This window comes from Dunckerocampus dactyliophorus, chromosome 10, assembly GCF_027744805.1.
Source record: "Dunckerocampus dactyliophorus isolate RoL2022-P2 chromosome 10, RoL_Ddac_1.1, whole genome shotgun sequence".
Taxonomy (NCBI): Eukaryota; Metazoa; Chordata; class Actinopteri; order Syngnathiformes; family Syngnathidae; genus Dunckerocampus; species Dunckerocampus dactyliophorus.
The window spans coordinates 14,827,483-14,850,519 of NC_072828.1; the positions used below are offsets into that span (position 1 = coordinate 14,827,483).

Sequence of the window (23,037 nt, forward strand, 5' to 3'; positions counted from 1 at the left end):
AATAAGCATGAGTCAACCAGAATTTAAACTTTGAGAGTGTTTAAACAAGTGAGAATTGCTAGAAAATGTTAACGCGGGTCTGAGAAAAGTGTATAAAGTGTGTTGTGAGGGGTTTTACAGCCTTAAAACATACTGTATATACTAATTGTAAACAAATAAAGTTGGCTACTTTGCAGATTTCACTTATTGCGGGCTATTTTGGGAAGCATACATGTAATACAGATATGCTGAAAGTTTTATATAGGGGTGTCTTGATACGTTTTCACTTCCGATATGATACTGATATTGCAGCCTTCATTATCGTCCGATTTAATATCAGCATAAATCACACATACTTTTATTACTTGTTTTATAGTGTGGAATGTTACAAATTTAAGTGATATTACAATAGATAAAACAATAGTCAGCAACAGTAGGTATGAGACAAACTGACCCATTTACCTCTTTGTGGGTATAGTTTTATCGACAATGTAGTATCTCAGTGAAGCGTTAAAACCCGATATTACTCAACACCGACAGGGGCTGGATCTTTGCTCATTGCTTTGCAATACGTTGCAATGTATTAAACTTCCCCGGTTCTGTGCCACCACGAGAAACTTGTGCATGACAGTTTTTACTTTTTTTTTTTTTTTTACTTTACTGAAAAACACTGCTGCCACATGGCTGACATCATTCCTTTGCCTTGCGATTATTACCACCTTAGTACACACAGTTGTTGTGATCCTGTGGGCTCTATCTGGGCACTACCGGATAGAAGTGCCATAGCGTAGTCTGGAATGGACTACTTTTATTGGAGTGCAAATATCGGTGAATTTAAGTCCGATATTAGCCGATACTGGGGGATTTTTCTGATATTGGATGATTATCCAATATCAATACTGGATCGGGACACCCCTAGTTTTATAATCATTAGACAAATGACTTATTAGCAATTAGTTGCCAATTCGTGTCCCTGCAAAGAAGTTTTACTTGATGTCGGGAATGTTTTTCAACCAATCTTGCTAAAATTTTGCATACATGCTGTTGCTTGTTGTTCCCCTAAAGTTGGATACCAAATTTGATTGAGCTAACACCCTAAAATTAAAGTGGCCGTTTTGTAGAGCAACAGTGAGCGGTGCGAGAAATTCCAAGTCAAACCCACTTATGGGGTGTAATAACAGTCCCACCATGAGGTGTATTTGCCCAGAAATAATAGCATTTGCAACACAGTAGCAGCCTATGTTTTGACAAATTTCTATGCTTTTGTGTGTAGCGGTTCAGGAGTAGAAGCTTACGCAAGCAAATACATACCATGACTGTATACGTTTTAGTCGTCCCCTCTGTGATTTTAAAATGTGTCCACACGTCAGAAATTTGCTGGTGGCAGCAGTGTGGTGGATGTGATAAGAAGACGCCAGTTCCTGCTTTAAGAAGATGGCAGCTATAAGCGTCAGGATTCCTATCACAACCAACAGGATTTAGTTGAATCGCTGACTTGGAATGACACCTGCAGGCCTACGTTAGCTGCTATCCCATAATGTCACCATGAAGAAAACGTAATAATAAAGAAGAAACTTAAAGTTAATCATCATCCTCTAGGATAATTGCAGAGATGATGTTCCGGAAAGGCCACTTTTGATGATCAGAGACAAAAAACTGCTCATTTTATTTGAGGAGGTGCTGCTATTTACAAATGCTGAATAGCTCCTTTTGGAACATAACTGTTGATATCCATCTGTTCCATTGCTTCTTGTAATACGACAATTAGCATTCAAGGCCATAGCAAAGTCGCCGACACGTGCGGTCTGTAGCACCATTACCGCTAGCACCACCACATCCCTGATGAAGGCCATTAGACCTTCTGTTGTCTGATGCCGTCCAAGTTTTTTTCTGCTTTTCTTCTCCCCAAAAAACACTTAGTGCTTCCAAGGAGCAGCCTGAAGTCCATCGACTCTATAGCCCCTGTCTATTATTCTCATGGTTTCACCCACTGAGGAGGCCAGCTGTGTGACGGCCGCTGTCCTCATTACAGCGACAGCAGACCTCAGCTCTCATCAAGATTTAATGAGGGTGGCACCCCATGACTCAGCACACACTGTGGCACGTCACAGGTCTCGGAAAGGTTCTCACAGCAGAACACTTTTGTGATTTTGTGTAGTTTGGAAACACAGTTAACAAATATATAGGCTATATATATAGGCTGTATATCTGCAGTTGCACGTCAGCTAGCTGTACTGTTAGGGTCGTCTTATATTCGGGTCAATAATCTCGATACATCAGTTTGTTGGTCCAAAAAAAAAGTTGCTAATCAAATGCAAGGGCAATTATGTAATGTTCTGGAACAGCTGCGTTGTCACGGTCACATTCTGCTGTCTTGTTGGTTACATCTCCCTGTCTTGTGGCGTATACGCTTTACAGCAGCGCCGCTGTGAGAGCGCTACATGACTCGTGCAATGGACTAGTTGTGTGGGTGACAGAAACAGTGTGCAATCATGAGGAGTGGTGTGTGTGGGGAGGGGGGGTAGATAGAGGGATTGAGCTAATGCCTAAAGCCTGTCTTACTGAGCCTGTAGTAGGGGGAGATAAAAAGCAGTGGGAAAAAGGTGGAGGATTGTAGAAATGGAGCATGAAGAAACAAATGTAAAGATGAAGTGTTTTTTGTGACTTGTGTGTGGCCAGCTTGAAAATATACATGCCGTCTGGACGGAAACATAGTGGCAAGGGAGGGTTTTAGAACCAACAAATTGCAAGCAGTCGGCGTTTTATTACAGTTACAGTACCACCAAAACTTCTCAGCCAAAGTAATGATGCATAATGCAAGCACACAACACATGACCCAGCAGCAACCAATTACATTTTGGTGCAAATTTGAATCAAAATGCTGACAAAGAGATGCCAACCCTCACAATTCCCCGGAAGGCGGAAATCAGTAAGGAATTTCAGATTGATTCTTTTGATTTCTAAATAACATGATACGTGTGCGTCTCACAATCTATGGTTACACATGCTGTACATGCATTGTGTAACATACTGTGTTTAATAACACTGCTCCAATGTTGGGAATGTTGATTTCTGGGAAATCGAGATGATTGGCATCTCTCAAAATGTGCATATTTCTTAAAACTTGCAACAAAAAGTTAAATATTTGGCATCTCTATACAGAACTTCAATGGTTTGGCAGGAGAATGACTAACATTTTGACTGTAAACATGAAGTATTTTAGCATTACTACTGTATTAGTTGTATTATTATGTAGGTGGTTGTGTAAAGCATGAATGGTTCCGCAGTCCAACTTTTAGTAATTTGACCGAAAAATCATTTTGATGTTACTATTATAGCACAGTGGACCCTCAGAATTGGAATGTTTTTTTTACGAATGTCCGATATTGGCTTTTTTGCAGATAGCCGATATTGTCCAACTCTCAATTTCTAATATCAACTGATACCGATATGTGTAACATCACATATCTCCTGTCGTGGGAAGACTGGACTGGACTTATTACCTTATTATGTATTATTATCACTATGCATTATTATTATTATTCATTTTGTATTATAGCACTAGAAATTTGACGTAATCTGTTCCATATTTATTTATTTATTCTTATTCTATTTTCTTATTTTTCTTATCTGTCATGTCTTGCCTTGGTTGTTTTATTTTGTGATTAAGTTAATTATGACATTTTTGCAAAACTGCTGGAAATGTGTATTTCTCTTGGAGATTAATAGTATTCCTTCCTTCCTTCCTTCCTTCCTTCCTTCCTTCCTTCCTTCCTTCCATCCATCCATCCATCCATCGTGAAGCTAATGGATACAGCATCAGCAATTAGCTTCTCAATTTGGGTGGATACAACATTTTACAACATTGTAACACATATGAGAAATACTTTTTTTTGCAATTAGGCTTAGGCTGTGACATTTTTTTAAAAGTCAGCAGAGTATCCATTTGCATTTTTTTGATCATCAAAAAGTCCGGGGAAGAAAATCAAGTGTCATAATTTTCATGTATGTCGCGCACTCTTAGTGCAGCAGCATGCAGAATTCGTTTCCATGCTACATTACAAATATCGGTAGTCCGATATTATCGGACATCCCTAGTTTTTTTTGTAGAACGAGTAGTACTTTTATATTACTACAATGGAACCTCGGTTTTTGTATGCCCCAGTTTTTGTAGGATTCTATGTTTGTCAAAAATGATTGATAAAAATATGTTTCTGTTTTTGTCAAATTGGTCAATAGTCGAGTGTCCAAACAAAGCATCCACACATTGGTGACTCAGTTTATGTGAAGAATGGATCATGATTCTTTTAGAGTTGGAACACTATAGACAGATTGCAGCTAGCGAATCCTTTAATCATTTTTATTAAAAGTGTGTGTGGGTGGTTTAAGGCAGATCACAGACAGAACAATGAACAACTCTTCTTCAACTCCTCTCTTCGTCCCCTTCCTTCCTCCTAATAATAAGCACAGTGCAGTGATGGTTGGTAAGGCATTCAGGTGCCCTGTGTATTTCTGTGTATTAGACCAATCTGTGCTTTTTAAAGAATTAAATATGAATGCAAAAAGTTATGGCAAAAAGTGCCATATCTTTGACACAGACGGTCAGAAACACTGTTGAATTCAAGAAATAAGTCATAGCAAAGTACGAAGGTAATGTCTGTTACAATAGGATTGTAACATAAAGGTGGGAACCTTTAACACAGATTGCAGGGGACACAACAGAAAGTGAGGCGGGCCAGTCTGTGTAATGACCAATGTACCTGTTGCTGAAGTTTACAATGAAGTTAGCAAGAGTACAGCTCTAACCATGCACTCTTTTAAAGTTATGTTTGTAACACACTAGAGTGAAACAGCGTGTGCGTGCCCCCCACCCCCACATTCCCTCCACTCATATCTGTTTGCTATTGTCCTCAATAAAGGTCAAATTTGTGTTAAATGATCATATATGCATTACATTCACCATTTATATGTATTTTGCATTGTTTTCTGCATGCAAAACTATAATTATTCTCTATGTTCATATGTTCTGGTGTCTGGGACGGTTAAAGTGCTTTCTTATGCGAAAGATTGATTTGGTTGTTGTGTTTTTTGGGTTTCTCTGACTTTTGAATGGATTCATAACAAAAACGGAGGTGCTACTGTAATTACTTTTATATTACTTTGGTAGACCTTGACACTGAAATGGTCAGTTAGTCACCAAATATCAGCAATATAATTTTTAGAAAAGATTAGTCAAGATAAAACCAAAGACAAAAAATGGCAATAACCGAGGCAGAGTCAAACATTGTGAACTTTGTGCCAGAAGTGGTTCTGTCAAGGGTGTGGTTCTGTATGTTTCATTGTTTTGAAGTTTAAGTCTCATTGCAAAACAGGTAAACAATGACAGCTGATGTATGCTTATTAAATGGTGTGTAAACCCTTTGCACTCACACACATTCTGTGATATTTTTTGAAAGAACATGGCTGTAAATTCTTGCTTCATGACTCCCTCAGTGCCCACTTCCGTCATCCGACTGTACGTGCTAGATTTATTAGCGGACAGCTACCACTCAGCAGTAGCTGGGATCAATGATATGGGATATATTCATTCTCTCAGCAGTCAGAAGGGGGCTGTTTATGCCGCTGTTACTGAGCAGTGCAGCACATAAGCTTTGATGGCCCACTAAAATGCATTAATGATCCCAAGACAAGCATTACTCCATATTAAACCTGACGTGAATGCCAGAAGACATCATGCATATTGTATGCTTACTTTATTGCAAATACTGTAAGTAAGTGCCATCGACTTTTACAATAGACGGAGTAGTCGTTACTAAACCTCAAATGTGATTTATTGCCTTTTTCCCCTCCTCCTTAATGACTTGTCCGGTTTGCTTGAATTATAAAAAATACAACAGCTATTAGAATTCTCTTCAGTTTGGATGTAGGGTTTGATATCGATGTGCTTCGGTTGCCATGGCGTTGTCCTCTTGTCCACCAGTGACTCGTCCCCTGTCTGATTAGTGCTTTCAGCTGCCTCGTCCCTGTCAGCCCTGCCATGTTCACCCTGTCCACTGCTGCCAGCCTTCATGTCCTACCCACCTGTGTCTCATCGGCTCGTCAGTGCAGTGTTCATCGTTCCAGCCTGGCTGTCCCGTCCTGTTGGCTGGCCTTGTTCCTCCCCACTTGCATTCTTGTGTTTTACTTTGGTCTGGTCTACATTTTCCTTGTTAATTAACTGTTACTTTGCCTCAGCAACGACCTTTGAGTTTGAGGTGCATGTTTTCCATGTTTGGCAACTTAAAAGATTGTGCATGTAATTTAGCAGAAAGTACAGGTAGTTTGACTGATACAAAACTGTGTGTGTACCTATTTCTTAAACTTATAATGGAACATATTGAAGCGTGGGCTTTATGTGAATGTGCCATTTTTACCTTGCTAGCTATCGTTACAAGTGGAAAGAAACATTAATGAGAGACTGAGCTTGTAAGTATCTTTTTTCAATAGGAATAGTTATTACAGAAGGGCATTGTCTCGGGTTCTTTCCTTAGTGGGAGTTGTTTCTTGCCTTCGTTGCCAAAGTCATTTTTTTACTCCTTTTTAAAATGTATTTATCTTTAATATCCATCCATTTTCTATACCACTTCTCCTCTTTAGGGTTGTGGGGGCATGCTGGAGCCTATCCCAGCTGACTTCGGGCGACAGGCGGGGTACACCCTGAACTGGTCGCCAGCCAATAGACAAACAACCATTCACACTCACACCTATGGACAATTTAGAGTCATCAATTAACCTAACATGCATGTTTTTGGAATGTGGGAGGAAACCCACGCACGCATGGGGAGAACATGCAAACTCCACACAGAAATGCCCAAGGGAGAATTGAACCCAGGTCTTCCCGATCTCCAGGCTGTTACTGTGTTGGCCAACATGCTAACCACTAGACCACCGTGCTGACCTTATCTTTAATATTTTAATTTTAATTTGTATTTGTTTTATGTTCTATTTATTGATTTTTGAAATACATTTACTTACTTGTTTTTTAAACTTATGTCTTCTTATGAGATTCACCTTTATCTTAAACTTGTTATGTTCTTCTTATGTTTTTTCCTTTTTCTTTCATCACTTCATAAGTATTCATAATATATCTATTGCTATATTCTCTATTCTTTCATCTACCTATTAGAAAATGGTCATCTTTAAACACAAAAAGCGAACATGATCAGTTTCTGCTACTTCCTACTCCTTTTCGGACATGATGAATTATACATGTTCCTTACTGTAACGTGTTAAGCATATCCAAAACAGATATAAACATCACTATGACCGAAATGACGATATGCATGTACTGTATGTATGGACGGCAGCAGAGCATACAGATCCCAACACCCAACGGAATCAAGTATCCTAGTTAATATCAAACAAGAACGATTTAGTTCCTATATAAATTGTGTTGGATTGTCATTTCTCTTTTTTTCTTTGTTAAGTTGCCAAGAAAGCCTAGAAAAAAGGTCAGATTTAAAGACAGGGCAGTCCAAAAAAAGCATGACATGTTCAAGGAGAAACACTGTAATGGGATTTTAAAATGTCTTAATAACATGCTGATATATGGGGGAGAAGCCCAGGCCTGATTCATTAAGTGCTAAACGTATCCATTTTCACCTTGAGGAAGTGAGTAACCTTCCCTCCGCTGGAATTATTCCATAAATGTAGCTGTCGTAAATAATAACTAGCACCACGTACGTCTTTGTAGGGAAACAGGGAGGGTGTGTTATGCTAGTGAGGGTTGTGGTTTGAATCCTATTTAAGTGTTCTGTCTTTACCGTCTTCACTGTCTTTGAGTTTGTCTTAAAAATATTTTTTCCCAAAAATTGGGGTGAGCCGGTACTTAATGTTGCTTGTATTATTTGTTTAGGATGCTATGAAAGAGCATCTTTACAGTCAGTCATTCAGTCGGTAAGAACAGTTTTAGTCCATGTGTAATTCTTATTAAAGACTGTCTGAAATGAGGCAATAATTTTTTTCATTTTCACCCTTGTTTGTTCGTTAGTCAGGATTAGTCAGAAACAAGCACATTTCCTGATAACTTCCTGGTAATTTAAATACAAATAATTGTTTAGTTTGTTGCATCTGCAGCATCTGGGCTAATTACTTTCATGCTTTCTCACTGATGTCGTCTCTTGATGTACCAATATGGTATTTTAAAAAAGATAGACAGGACACAGTGCTGCAGCTGCATGTGCACATGGATTTCGTGGTCGACAGCGACAGTGTCACACACTTCTGGATGCGAGGCAAAACATCCTCAAGACATACAACTTTTACAGCCCTGCTTATAAACAACACCGGAAATCTTTGTCAAATGGACAGAAGATGTCAAGGTGGCACTGCATCAGTTCCGTGGGGTGTCTGTATGTGTGTGTGTGTGTGTGTGGGGGGGGGGGGGGGGGGGGGGGGGGTGCGCGTGTATGTCTGTGTGTGTGAGGCGGCAGGGCAGCTTGCTGTAAAGCTAGTTACTGTTCTCTCTCCAACATACCAGCTTAATGGCCTATTTAGGTGTCTGAGAGCAATGCATGATGGTCCTTAACAGCCATTACTGATGGGTTCAGTTTGTTCCATCTCCCTCAAAGCTGGAGTGTTTTCACAAATAAATGAGCTGTCCGTCACATCCAAGCTGCAAACCAATGTGCACAATGCTCATTAAGCCTGGCGCTGATAAGACACGGTACGGGGCTTAAAGGCCGATGTCATGGCAACCTTTACAGATCGGTTGGACAGAAATGAGATAATTAGATATTAGACGCACACAAAGCAGATTTCCATGACGTTTCGTGGATAGGTGGCACATGGAATGTGCTCACTCTTTGTACATGTTACCAATGACAACCAAAAGTTGCAGTAATGCAGTGTTATGAAGCGATGGCAGTAAACATGCTGACTGGCAGGTGTGCGGGGCATTGTTTCTCAGTAAATGCATGTTTTATACATGCAACAGTGTGAATATTATATAATTGTTTTAAATTTATTTCTTGTGTGACCACCATGAGCAAAGTGTTGCCCAGTCGTTCCGTGGTAAACTACAATTACAATCAATTGGACTGTCTTGATCTGAGCAATATGGTAGATCAACTAATCAAGTTTGGTATGTCCACAAGTATTGGGGTGTAACTGCACGCCATAATCATGGTACGGTACGTAAGGTCGTGGTTTGGTTAATTTTCGGTACAGTAAGGAACAAAATAAAGAATAACAGTCCAAAAAAATAAAGCATCAAAATAAATTGTACTACCAACTATAATTACTACTATACTAATCTGTATAGTTAAGCCTGATCTTTGACATAGAGCGTAGCATAGCGTCTAATATTTATTATATGGAAAATAACTAATATTGTATGTATTTTTCCAATCAAAAACAGTGGTATCATTGAATCAAATAGGCATTTAGAAGGTTAAAATAATCAAAAATATTTACAGTACATGCTTGGGGTATTTTTTTTATTATAACTGAAGTTGATTGAGTGATCTAAACAAAAAATGTCCCTCTAGGGACCCAAAAGGATGGGAAAGTAAAGGGACTCCAGAGGGTTAATATAAGATAAAAAAAATGACCTGGTAACACAAAAAAGTATTTTTAGCCAAAAATAAGCACAAGATGTGTGATAATTTATTACACGGCTTGACAGGACGCTGGCCCACTGAGTTTGTCTTATCCACTTTTCTGTTTCCGTATTTTGGGAAGGAGATGTGGTTCCAAACAGAAGACATTAACGCTGAAAGGTTTTCAAGCTCTGGCTTCTCTTTGGCCTCACTACATTGCGAGGCAGTTACACTTCCTGTCCCTTACTTAATGTGTATCGTGTAGGAACTCGGTATGCTGCTGTACCCTACCGAATGTTCTGTAGCAAAAAATCAGATTCCAAATACATGTGCACTCTTTATAAATATGTATATACTGTATATAAAAACTGTGCCATTCCAGGCGTTCACAGTGTGGTATTTAGTGAAGTGTAAACTCTGTTAGGGTTTTCTATAAAGTCTTTTAATTCAGTCAGTGGCCTTGAAGACGTCGGTTGCCGCACTGCAGTACACATTGCTGCTTAGTGCAAACGAGGTTATATTTTTATTACAGTATGTAGGCTTTATACTGACTATAAATGACTATATAATATTCTCAACTTGTATGACAGCAATATTGCATACATGCAATGAAATAAAACGTAAATGAATAAAAAGGGGTTATAATGTAAATGATAAAATGGCACTTTCATAGTGAGTCATAATCATGTTGACGTAAATGCAGAATGATTCATTCTGAACCAAATGAGCTCTTGGATGACTCACTTGTACATCTTCAAATGGGTTAGTCTTAGTTGAGTTGGAAGTTTTGGAGCTAAAAGTCTCTGTGCTGCTGCTTCCACGGCTTGGGGAAAATCTATAATTCCATATGCTTTCATTGAGCCGCCTCATTTGCTCAGTTAAGCCTCCAGTCGGTTGAATTAAAGCTCTTAGCACTAACACACTGCTGTTTTATATGACGGGTGAGGAAAGAAACCCTTGAGCCAACAGGACGTAATGTGGTGTGTACATGCCTGGAATATACGCTCATCTGAACTCACTCCAGTTTTAAGACGGATGGGTCAGCTAGTCTGGGGTTGAAATATTGTAAATGGACTGCAAACTGCATTTATAATGGTGCATTAAGGCAAGGCAATTGAGGCAAAAAGGGACACACTACTTGCCTGCAAGTAGCATAGGCACTGTTGATTCATTGTCCACCCATACCCCATACCAGAGTGACCTGAAAAGACAACATACATTAACATTCCGTTAACTCATTATTAACGTGTTCAGTTTTATGTTAACATTTTTGCCTTTAATTAGATTTCTTATGGGAACATTTGATTCGATTAGCGTCCGTTTTGGCTTAAAACGCTAACCAACGTTCCATCTGTAAGTAATGTGCAACTCCAATAAAGGTATTAAACACATTAAAAGTGTTTTCTTTGAGAACCTTCTACATTCATTAAACAGCTGCTTTTTATTGTACGCGTATACCGAAACAAAATTTGGTTTATTTCAGCTTCTGTAGCTTTGGCTGTTCTTGTTGGTGTAAACATTGCTCCTTCTGCGTCTTCTTCTCTTACTCCGTGACACTTCTTCAAAAAAGCTCACTCTGATGATAGTTTGATCAGTATTTGATAAATACCGGTAAATGCGACTTATAGTCCAGTACGCCTTTTTATTTTATTTTTTTTCTTCATGACACATTTTTTAACTGATGCGACTTAAGCTCACTCAGGTGCGACTTACAGTCCGGAAAATACGGTAGATTGAAAGCGATATACAGTATAAAGCTCTAGACAACCAGTCTTTTTCAGACTGTTTTCTCCGGGGGAAAAATATACCGTCTTCGATTTGGCTCAAGACGGTAGTTTGAAGAATATGACATCAGCTATGGGACGTTGAGATAATGTAAACTTTGTTTGTCTGTGTATGAAGACAAGGCTTCCAACTTTTGGTCCAAGCAAGTCTGTTCCAAGTGTTGAAATATGAGTGAGGTGAAAGTGTGAGAGGTTGAGAGTGTGACACAAAGACAGTGATGACTGAGGTGTCTAATCCAGGCGATGCCATTCCTATCAGGGTCCAGTGGATTAGAGTGAGCCTCCTCACCACACAATCCTTCCCAGACAGACACTCTCCACGGCCCAAGGGCCCCCGATCGATAGGCCTGGGATTGATCCCTCTCTTTCTCACTTGTCCTGGCGCGAGATTCACCTTTATTAAGGCTGCTACAGCCCTTGCAGCCTCTCCATGCACCTTTGGTGGACAAAAAATAGTGTCAGTGAGGCTTTGCTCTGTTTTACTGCAGTTATTAAAATGGAAGAGAGGATGTTAACAATGCTAACTTGCTCTTTCTTGTCTCCTGCTCTATAGATGACTCGCCCCATTCAGGTGAAACCGGCCGACAGTGAGAGTCGTGGAGGTAAGCGACTTCTTTTTAATTCAAGCAAGGAGGTTCTTTTAAATTGTTTATTTGCTAATAGGCAGACTTGCTAGTTCTGTTTGTGAATTGGATTTTGTCTCTCACACTTACAAATGAACACCAACCACATCGGTTCTTCAGATGTGGTTTCAGAGGTTTACACAGGTCAACGCAGTGGACACACAGCAGATAGATAGCCACTTAGCTGGTTCATTTGCAAGTTGCTTGCATGTTTTGTGCTTTTAATAACACAGTATGTGCCTGCAGTGATTCATTTCCCTAATTTCCTCATCCCGATTTCACCCACAACGAGGTATAGAGTGAAATAGTCCCTTATTGCAGCGATGTCAGAGTTTCTTGTTGCCCCATCTTTTTTCTTCCTGCTGCCCATGCCAAGTGCATTATTGCAGCATTGTGAATTAAATGGTGATTAAGCTCAATATTGGAGTTATGGCCGTGCGAGGAGCCCAGTGAAAACCTGTCGCTGCTCCAACCTGAGCATAAACAGCGAAAAAGGGGGCGGAGGACTTGGAAGCAGGATCCTGTGCGCACACAGCTTGGCAAACAATCAATAAATTTGATGGGTGCTCGCCAAGATCCTCATGACTCAGCCTTAATTCTGTCGCCTTTGATCGCTCCTGTTTTTTTTGGAACAATTTATTTACTCCCAGGCGCACATGCATGTTAATGGAATGAGAAGTTCAGGAGCTGTACTCAGGAGTGGTACTTTTAACAGAGCTTTTGTTGTTTAATTTTAAAAAAGGAACAGCATTTTTACGCTGGGAAAGAGAGAGAAAAGATGCAGAAGTGATGCCAAGTGCGTACAGCTGCTGTCCTGCCACTTCTGAGACTTTACCTCAAAACCTTTGGCTGCATTTAGTGTGAAATAAAATGGCTGGCTGCTTGGCCGCCTGTCAAACAAGGCTTCAAAGAACAAGGGAACCCGGTAGAGAGTTGCTCGAAAGGCCAATAGAGATCACAGAAGATCTTTCTTTCTTTGCTTGCTTCCCTTCTCTCATCACATTACAGAAGTGATGAGACAAGCCAAAGATTGATGTCCCCTATAGCTCCATTGATTTTACCATTGTGTGTCCACATTAACAGTGACACTCAGCAGCGTCTTTACCTTGCTCGCGAGTGGTATCTTTTACAGTTCTCACAACGCTGGTGTCCACTGTGGAGTCCACCGAGGAAGGAAGGAACGCTGGGGTCAGAGCGGAGAGTAGCACATCATCTTCAAGTGGTCTTACAGGGGCCATCAACAAGTTAAAAAGGACTCTGTAAACTGTGTTTTCACCAAGCAGGCCACTCCAGTCCAGTGTTAACTAAGCAAGAACTGGAAGAATTAATTAACTCCTGTGGACCTGTGCACCTAAGGGAGGGACACAAAAGAAGGACCCAATCTGGCCTCCGTTCTCAGGGGCCACCCCTCTGCTCCGATATTCCCCAGTGCATGAAGTTATACTAATTAGTGCCTTAATCTCATTATGACAAGGACAGTTCAGATCACCTTCATTAACCCTTGAGAGGTCTTTCAAACTCACTCACACGTTTGTTCCAAATGACACAAAATGTCAGCTTCCCCAAAACAGCTGTAGAAATATATAAAAAAGACCAAAATTCCACTTAAAATGAGTCCGTTTTTTTAAAACTATGTCAGCCTGATACCTACATATCAAATATTAAGAGATTTTAAAACTTTAAAGGCCAATACATATAGGCCTGTCACGATAACAAATTAACAAAAAATAATAATAAAAATAAAAATAACAAAACATAATGAGGGTAAATCATATCAAAAGCAATAAACTTTAATTCCTCAAAAGTATTTAACATTGTAATTGGAATGTCAAGAGCTTTTAAATAAATTAAACAAACAAAAATGACACAAAAAAACTCAATGAAAATAAAATGAACTCTAATTCTCTTTTAGCAAAAATTGCACTTAAATACAAATCACAATAATAACCCAGTTATGTCACATGTATGTCACATGTACATGTACAGTATACATTCTCCCAGGCAATTTGTACCATCTGTCAAACATTTCCCGAAATGTTGGCTTTCAACTGTATTAAAAGGTTTCATTTTTTTTGCAATGTGCTGACCGAAAGTGTCTGTGAGTGCACACCATTTTCTGCTGTTTTGTTTTATATTTACGTTGCCGATCAAATGCCTCAGTAAGCGTTGCCTGTTGGGACGAAAGCTCTGCTGCACCACTCACTAGTAGCCCTGCCTCCACGTACGGGGGGACAAAGACGCTGAATGACAGGAGGGTTCACTCTCTCCATTCATTCCACTATAGAACCAATGCGCAAAGACACATGCAGAGTGAACCCTCTTGTCATCCAGCCTGAGTGGAACAGAGACGACGAAAACACACAGGCATACACGCAGTTTATTGAGTCGGCAAAATCATCGACTTTGTTTTTTTTATCGTTCGATTAATCGATTTATTGATTACTGTGACAGGCCTATTTACATATTTATTGAAAAAAGAATGCAATAATTTCTGCAATATTAAACTACATTTCAAGCAGTGTTTGCATATATAATAATATTATTCTTAAGCACTGAGATAGGTCGATGATTTACAGCAATATTTATTTTCATGCATTTTTTCTACAGTGTCAGAATAAAAATATATATATTCCCACTATAAACAACAGATTTTAATAATTGTTTAACCCTTTAAATGCCGTATGTTTATAGTACAACATAATAGTGACACACTTATTTTAGTATCAAGGTACCAACAGCATGAAGTGAGTAATTTTGCTGCAAGCTTTGAATGGATAAAATGTAGCGGTGGACAAATATAAAAAAAATTTAATTTAAAGGCCAGTAGTCAAATTGAAATGGTACAATAAAGAAAGAAAGTGTGGACTTAACAATGGCATTTTCAGTGGTTTTCAATTGAACATTTGTGGTCTCGAGGAACAAACGTGTCCATTTTTGCATAGCGTTGGCATTTTAGGTTAATTTAAGGAACCAGGGATGACAATTCTAAAATGCCGTAAAAAGTCAAAATGGCTTGGGGAAAAGAAAATTCCGACACAAAATGTCCCCAGGATCTTTTACGGGTGAAAGGAATGACCTATTCGCTGTATGTTTCACCTGGTGGACTTCAACATCTTCAGGAAGTCTCAGCAGGTAAACACCACACGGGCCTGAAGGTTTGCCAGCTTAGTGATGCATTTATAAATGAAACGGACCTTCTACGGGAGTCTAACACAACCAACAGCGCTTGCTTTAAGATGAAAGTGAAATTCTTCTAACAAAGTCCCCCTGAATATTTCATCACACTAGGACATTTAATCCAAACAGAGCTGTTTTCATCTGAGGGAGGCAGGGGGATCCCCGTGGCATCCCCTTAATCTGACACCACCAAACAGTGCAGCACAGAAGCCTCAGAGTGCTCCATCTCTTGTACACAATCAAAGGGAAAATATACGCTAGAGTAAATTCATCCAAACACTCTGTCAGCCCCTGCTGTTGTTTAACAATGACACACTGTGAAATGAATATTAATGGCCAATCACCGACCTAATGTAGTAGAACGACAGCCCCTTCACATTGTCGCCAAACGCCTCCGTCACCGATGACGTTTACCGTCGCTGGATGCCTCTTTTGGGGACGTCACAGGTGATGCTGCGAGGAGGCAACAGGGCTTTTTATCTCCTCACATTGATATAAGCTAAATTGATTTTCCATCACACATGGCACTGACAGCTGCTGATATTTCAATTTTTAAGGGCTGTTCAGAGAGCTTCCTCAGAGGCGCTAGGCGTCCTCACACTGAAGAAATCAGCGCCCACCGCTTTGGCGCTTTCCTATCACCCCGTCCTTGCTTCTATTTCTTTTTATTAAATGGTCTTGTTTTCACGTCTTGTTTTGGTGCAGACCATCGCCTTCCTTGCAAATGATTATTAGTAAGAAAATGACCTCCACTACAGAGCAAAATGTGTCACGCCTGCTTTAACGAGAACACTGAGAGCAAGGACACATTAAAACCTGCTACGCCATGCATTTATTGGAACAGATAGAGTTGAACACCAGCAGCTCTGGGGGAGTCCTTGAAGAACATCAGTTGATGTATATTTGACAGAAGTCCTCTTCTGTTTTTAGGAATCTGCTATAGTCAATGATCCTTTATAAGACAAGAGTGTGGTGCTGTTTTTAGGAATCTGCTTCAACAACAACAACAAAAACGCTAGTCAAGGATCATCTATATGACAGGAACACTGTGCTGTTTTTAGGAATACCCTGCAAAAACGCTAGTCAAAGGTTCTTTACTGTATATGACAGGAAAGCACTGCTGTTTTTCAGGACCTACTGCAAAATCCTAATCACTGTGCTGTTTTAGGAATCTGCTGCAAACATGTCAAAGTCAAAGGTCCTTTATATGTCAAGTGCAATGTGCTTTTTTTAATGACCTATTGCAAAAAAATGCTAGTCAAAGATCCTCTGTATGACAGGAACACTGCTGTATTTAGGAATATGCCGCAAAACCACTAGTCAAAGATTCTCTACTGTATATGACAAGAGACCTCTGCTGTTTTTAATGACCTACTGCAAAACTCTGAGTCAAATATTGTCTGTATGACGGGAACACTGTGCTGTTTTAGGAATCTGTTGCAAAAATGTTAGTCACTCTCACATTTAGAACTGGAGTCCCTGGTCTCGGCCGTGAACATGCACAAGATCTACGATCTCACGATTGACGGGTTGGTGACTCCTGGCTTAGCCCATTTACGTGGTCTTCCTCTGCCATGTGCAATCATTTTTTTCTTTGTTTTGACTTTGGGATGATAAACCATCAAGGAGCATGTATGCCAAACGCCTTGATTTTGACCCTCAGCAACCTTCCTCCCATCTTTTTTGCAGCTAGAATTCCAACAGTAAAGTTTTGAGCCGACGAGCAGAAAGAGGAGCAGGTTTGCTGTCAGCTGGGGCTCAGTTGGTGTTGTAGCGGGCCCGCCGAGCACAGCCGGAGCCTACAGCCCACTGAGGAGGGCCTGGATTAGAAACAGGCACTGGCATTATGGAGGCAGGCCTGCAACCCACTCAGCCACCCACACAGACAGGACAAATAGGCAAACATACTGTACATCTCATACAAACACGCACTCACACACTGTAGTAATCGCATACTGTAGTAATAGGAACTGGACATGTCCAGCATTGGGAATGTGTTTAAAGACACACATCATGTACGTAACATAATACTGTAATTTTTGTGTGCTGCAGTGTTGTGTCGTTTTTCGTCAGTTCACTAAGATGTGACAGAGGGATCAGAGGGAGAACCAGAGCGAGATGCAGTAAGTTTAAAATGTACAGCGAGTACAACCAGAAGAAAAAAGTCTAGATTGAGAGAGAGTGCCGGTCTACATGCTCGGCTGCTGTTTTTTGATGATGAATTTATCTTGCATAAAAGACAACAGAACAGTCCATGTATTAAACACCAATGGTGTTCTCCTTTCTTAGAGAGACGAAGCTCAGTAATGAAGAAAAGCAGGATAGGCCTCCAAGGCTGGATTCACACTTGTGGTTGGATACTCCATTGGGACCAAAAATAAGAAAAACATACTTGGTGCGCACTTTGCTGTGGCTGGCTTAGCATTTACACTGGTATTTTTGCCAGGAGACAATTTGTATAACATTTGTATAAGGTAAGGATTTGATTGGGCAGCTTTTGTTCCATATTTCATGACATTACTCAAATATTCCAAACCAAAATACTGTGTATATGTAACAAATACATAGGTTATTGTTATATGTTGCTATATTTACGAGCTTAGATTTGACAAGAAGTACTTTTGAAGAACGCTGTTAGAAGAGAGACATCACTTATAATGCATTTTCTCCTACATAGTTGTCATTTCTGCATGCTTTTTGCTGTTATTTTAACACGGGTTCATGGCTTTGGTCTGTGTAGCATTCACATTTGAGCTCGAGTTAACCGAACCACACCAGAGTTCACTTGCTAGCACTTTTTTGGTGCACACCATGGTCACGCTCAAAACCCACAGTAAATGCACCAGAGTTCCTTTGTGTGAAGTGAACGTACAAGTACCCTAAGCTACTGTATGTGGGAGAGAAATGGAGAAACGAGAGGGGAAAAGTCGGTGTGTCACGAGACTCTCAGTTCATGGGACGAGACTGGATCTATGAGAACAAGACAAGATGAGATTTTAACATTATTTTTAAGAGCACTACAATGAAAAAACATAAAAAATATGACACTATATTGCAATCTACAAATTAAATTTTTCCAACATTACCACTCTTCTGCAATTTGTGTGTATGCTACCGGCCCGGTAGGGCTCACTCCGTTCATGCTTTGTTCTATGGAACAAACACCCCAAGGTGCTGAAAGCAATGCACAGAGTGAACCCATTTCCTGCCTGTTTGGAGGCGAGAGACAAAGAAAACAGACACGCATGCACAATACTGTAATGTCCGCAAAATTATCAAGTTCATTTTCATTTATTATGTGATTGATTGATTTATTTATCGTATTTTATCGTCCCAGGCCTAGTGCCCGCGAGACATTTTTTTTTCTGAACGAGAAAACTTGTCTTGTTAATCTGACGAGATCTTGTGACACCCCTAGAGAAAAGACATTGGGAAGTATAGAGAGCTGAAAGCAGAGAATTTGTTCCCAGACACTGAAGGAGCGTGTATGCTGCAAACACTAGATGGATTACAGTATATAACTACATAAATGACCAATCACAATGTGCTTGGCTCGACACAAATGGAGAGATTCCAAATAGCAGGCAGATTGTTCAGAGGTTGTCGGGATCAGGCAGGGCTAATCCAACACTGAGGCCCCCTCGTCCTGATCCTCTCACAGAAACAACAGTCCAACACGAGCAGTTCAGTCCGATAACTCCAGTGAGCAGGTGTCAGGTCAGCCAACACATCAGTGTATGTGAAAAGGAGGGACCATGTCAAGACAGGAAAGTTTCCTGCAAGTGGTCCTAGTCCTGTCATACTCAAGGACACCAGTGCTCAGGATGAAAGCCTTTCTCAGCAACCAGTTTTCATATTTACAATACCAGCTGTAGTAAGCAGCACTCAGGTCAGTCAGCAGCCCTATAGACTGAGCTACTGTCCATTTGTGAGCCCCAAGGTACAATCTCCATTAATGTACCCCATAGTGCTAATTTTGGAAGTCCTGGAACTGTTTGTACATTTTCTAGGAATAAAGAGCTTTGAGCTTCGAATGCAAAAATAACTTTTAGGAGCATGCTGGCTGTTCTGCAGGGAACATTCAGCTGCTGTCGAAAGGTACAATTACATGCCGTATTGACCAAATATATGACGGTATTATGCCCTCCCCCACCCCCTCGTCTGAAAGAGACGAATCGCCTTATATTCAGGGTCGAGAGATTTATACCAAGAGGTGCTGTCAAACAACTTATCCTCAAGCGAGTCTGAGCTTTCCTTCCCATCACTCACCAAACATATGATATCCTGTTAAATATATGCAGTATATACTGTGTGTATATACGTATATATATATATATATATAATGTATAGAAACATTAATTATCCACCATGACTTTTTACAGCCCGTGTAATGTCTTTAATGTAAGTGTGACATTGTTATTCTTGCTAATCAGACAATAAAAGAGAAACAGGAGGTAATTCTAGTAACGCTGCATCCTGAAGGAGTGGGGATGCGAGTGAGTTGGAAGGTGCTCGCTACTGCCGTTATTCTATAGAGGAAAAGCCTGCATTTTTTGCTTTTGTTTTGACAGCAGCAGCACCAGCTAGCAGAAAGTCAAATGAATTCAAGATATTTTAGGCTCTGCTGAATCAATGAATGAATTTAACTGCCAAGATGCAGGATTATATACACAAGCTCACCAGGAGGTGATCAGACTTTTACAACAAAGTATCAGAACTTTTCCTGGAGAAGAATAGGGTGCATGCACTCCATATGTACTTCAATAACACAAGTTAACACAAAAATAAATTAATGGGACTAAAAAGTATTTGAAAACTATTTTAAGATTATTTTAAAACAAAAGTGAGTCATTCTCTTCTTTTTCTTGTTATCCTCTTAATGAGCAACCTGTAAAAGAGTCAGTGGTCACCAGCCGTGAACCTCGCCACACGTCACTGATTCTTTCGGAGATGTCGTTTCCTGCCGTCACCTGCTGGTTTGGATGTATATATTTCTACACCTCAAATATAAGATGACCCATCTTCTTGACACTTTTTTTCTAGGGAAAAATAACACCTTATATTTGGGTCAATGCTGTACACCTTACAATATAATATGTAGGTGAAGCCCTGGAGAGTCAAAAACTTTAACTGAAGTTAAACTAAAGTTGCAAGTCTTTTGTGTGCTGGTGAATAGACTTAAAATCAGGAGAGCAGCAGCAGACAGAGAGAGAGGACGATGATGATGAAATCATTTCTGCAGGGATGTGCTTTGCTCCTGAGGCTAAGATTGTGCTGAGCCTGTAAGAGTTATGCAGAGTCAGTTGGAAGGAGGAGCATGCACGATACGCTAATACACCGAGCTAGGTGGAGATCAATTAGCCTTATCTAACAAACTACTAATGATAATGCCACCGCCCAAACTTGCTGACGGCGGCCAAGAACAACAAGAAGAAAAAGCAGAGTGATGATGTCGTGAGTTTAAGCAAGCCGGATTACTCTTGTACTTTTTCTCTTTCTGGAGAAAATACACTGCTTTTGACAGTGCAGATGCTAACAGCAGAAGGCATCACATGCTCATAAAAATGCTGATGTAAAAACAACTGTTTTGACATTCTCAGCTTCAAGTCTGAGATCTAATTTCAAGTGACGATGTCACCTTCACCCTTGGTACTGTATATGGATAAATAACACAGTCAAACATCATCTATATGACAGGAACACTGTACTCTTTTTGGAATCTGCTGGGAAAAGAGACACTCGGCAAATATCATCTACCTGACAGAAGTGCTCTGCTGTTTTTAAGAATCAGTTGCCCTGCGATTGGCTGGCGACCAGTCCTGGGTGTACCCCGCCTGTCGCCCGAAGTCAGCTGGGATAGGCTCCAGCATGCCCCCGCGACTCTAATGAGGAGAAGCGGCATAGAAAATGGATGGATGGATGGATAAAATCCTGTAATGACAGGAACGCTCTGGTGCTCTGTTGGTAAAAATCTGTTGTGAAAAAAGACGTCAGTCAAAGATCCGCTACATCTTAGGCTCCCAAAGTGGGGTACAATTGTAATAGGAGGTACGTGAATAAAAATTAAAAAACAATTAGCACCTAACACGCTCGGGAACGGAGAACGGAGCAGAAAGCAGGAAGGAGACAGCACACAATGTTGTTCTTTGCTCTGTGTGCATCATATGAACAAATAAGTAAGTTTGACGATTATTTTGTGCATTAATAGTGTTTAATCTCAAAGAATTTATTCATATTGGTGTTCCAATCCCCACTCGGTGCAGCGGTGAAAACCTGTCACTGTGAGTGGAGCTTTATCCTTGGTTGTATGTATTTATGTACTTCAGATACTGCTTTATCATGATTGTTAAACTTTCCCCTTCAATTTGGTAATAAATTATCATGCAGATTTAAACCATAGCCATCATCAGTGGGCAAAAAAAGTGATGCTCAAATTCAAGCCACTCAAACAAAAGAATGGCAACATCAGACTGGAATAAAAGGAATAAGGGAATATGTAGGATGATTACTCATCTATTTATCAGTGCTCATGTGAAACTTTATCAAAATGTAACCATGCAAAATATGCAATTTTGACACAAAGTTACGATAAAATTAATACCAAATATCAAAAGATGTACTGTATGTTTTTTAAGTGTGGAGGAGTAGGGGTACAAGGCTTCAGGTCAAATGTCTCAAGGGGTACACCACTGTAAAAAGTCTGGGAACCACTGCGCTACATGACAGATGTACTTTGTTGTTTTTAGCAATCTGCTGCAAAAACGCTAGTCGAAGCTAATCTAATGGCAGAAACGCTCTGTTTTTAGGAATACATTGGAATACAGATCACACACAGGATAGGATACATCAGATATTGTCAAATGGTGGGTCACGACCCAAAAATGGGTCACAGATTCCGTTTTCAATGGGTCGCCAAAAAAAAAAAAAGTGTAATGACCCAATGTGCATGAATGCACCTCACGTCTGTGCGATTTGCTGGCTATGCCACCACGAGGTGTTCATATGATGCACACAGAGCAATGAAAAACTTCATGCTCTGTCTCCTTTCTGCTCCGTTCTCAGTGCGCCATGAGGCGTTCAGGCTCACTCGTTCTGTGTGTGTTAGGCGCTAATTGTTTTTCATTTTTATTCACATACCCCCTATTACAATTACGCATACCCGCTTTGGGAACCTAGGCTATATATGACAGGAGTGCTCTGCTGTTCCTCACTCTTTTTTTAACATTTATTCCTTGTTCATTGTTTCCCAGTGGCTCAGCAAAGGTTACACTTGTACACAGGAAGGAAAGGTCAGGAATCATGTTTAGTTTTCCCGCAGCCGGGAGGTAACTCCAGCATGGAGACTGCATTCAGACAAGCAGGCTGGCAGGAAGGCAGGGCTATTCGGGGCATGCAGATAGGGCCGGACAGGATGGTGGCGGTGGAGATGCTGGTGCAGGAGGAAGCCAAAGCGAGGCAGGGATGACAGGGTGAGTGAGACAAGGTTAGCCCAGTCAGCCGCTCGCTGCTTCTCAGCTCCTCCGCTGTCACCCTTAATAACACCCTCTCCCTTATCACCCCGACAATCACCTTGAGAAACAAACTCTTTCAAAGAGCGACACAAGAAGGGTAGGGTGAGGGGAACGACTTCTTTGGGGACGGATGGAGTTCAGATCAATTTAGTGCTTTTGGTCACTTTATAATTCTTTCTGTGGTGCATTTGTTTTTTGTGAAGTCATGAAACCTAGCAGGAAGTTCCATTGATGTGCAGCAATCTTGACTACAGTGGATCCCGCTCTGCATCTATGTAGCTGTGTTATTCCTGATGTATTTTTTATGTAATTTTAATTAGCCACCATATGATACTTATCTAACCCGGTAAGCTGTTTAACATATGTTTTTTTCCTGTAGGAATAT

At 40.4% G+C, this 23,037-nt stretch overlaps 2 protein-coding genes across 12 annotated transcripts in view; both read left to right on the top strand.

Moving 5' to 3' along the window:
• Positions 1-23,037, top strand: part of celf5a (cugbp, Elav-like family member 5a) — a 272,470-nt gene that overhangs the window by 134,446 nt on the left and 114,987 nt on the right. For all 11 annotated transcript variants that reach the window (XM_054788697.1, XM_054788700.1, XM_054788705.1 and 8 more), the window contains exon 3: positions 11,895-11,943. In XM_054788697.1, the coding sequence (XP_054644672.1) occupies positions 11,895-11,943 (49 nt within the window). The remainder of the gene's footprint in view (positions 1-11,894; positions 11,944-23,037) is intronic.
• Positions 15,052-23,037, top strand: part of LOC129188389 (acidic leucine-rich nuclear phosphoprotein 32 family member E-like) — a 35,571-nt gene continuing 27,585 nt past the window's right edge. The window contains exon 1 of the mRNA XM_054788820.1: positions 15,052-15,096. Within this exon, the coding sequence (XP_054644795.1) occupies positions 15,052-15,096 (45 nt within the window). The remainder of the gene's footprint in view (positions 15,097-23,037) is intronic.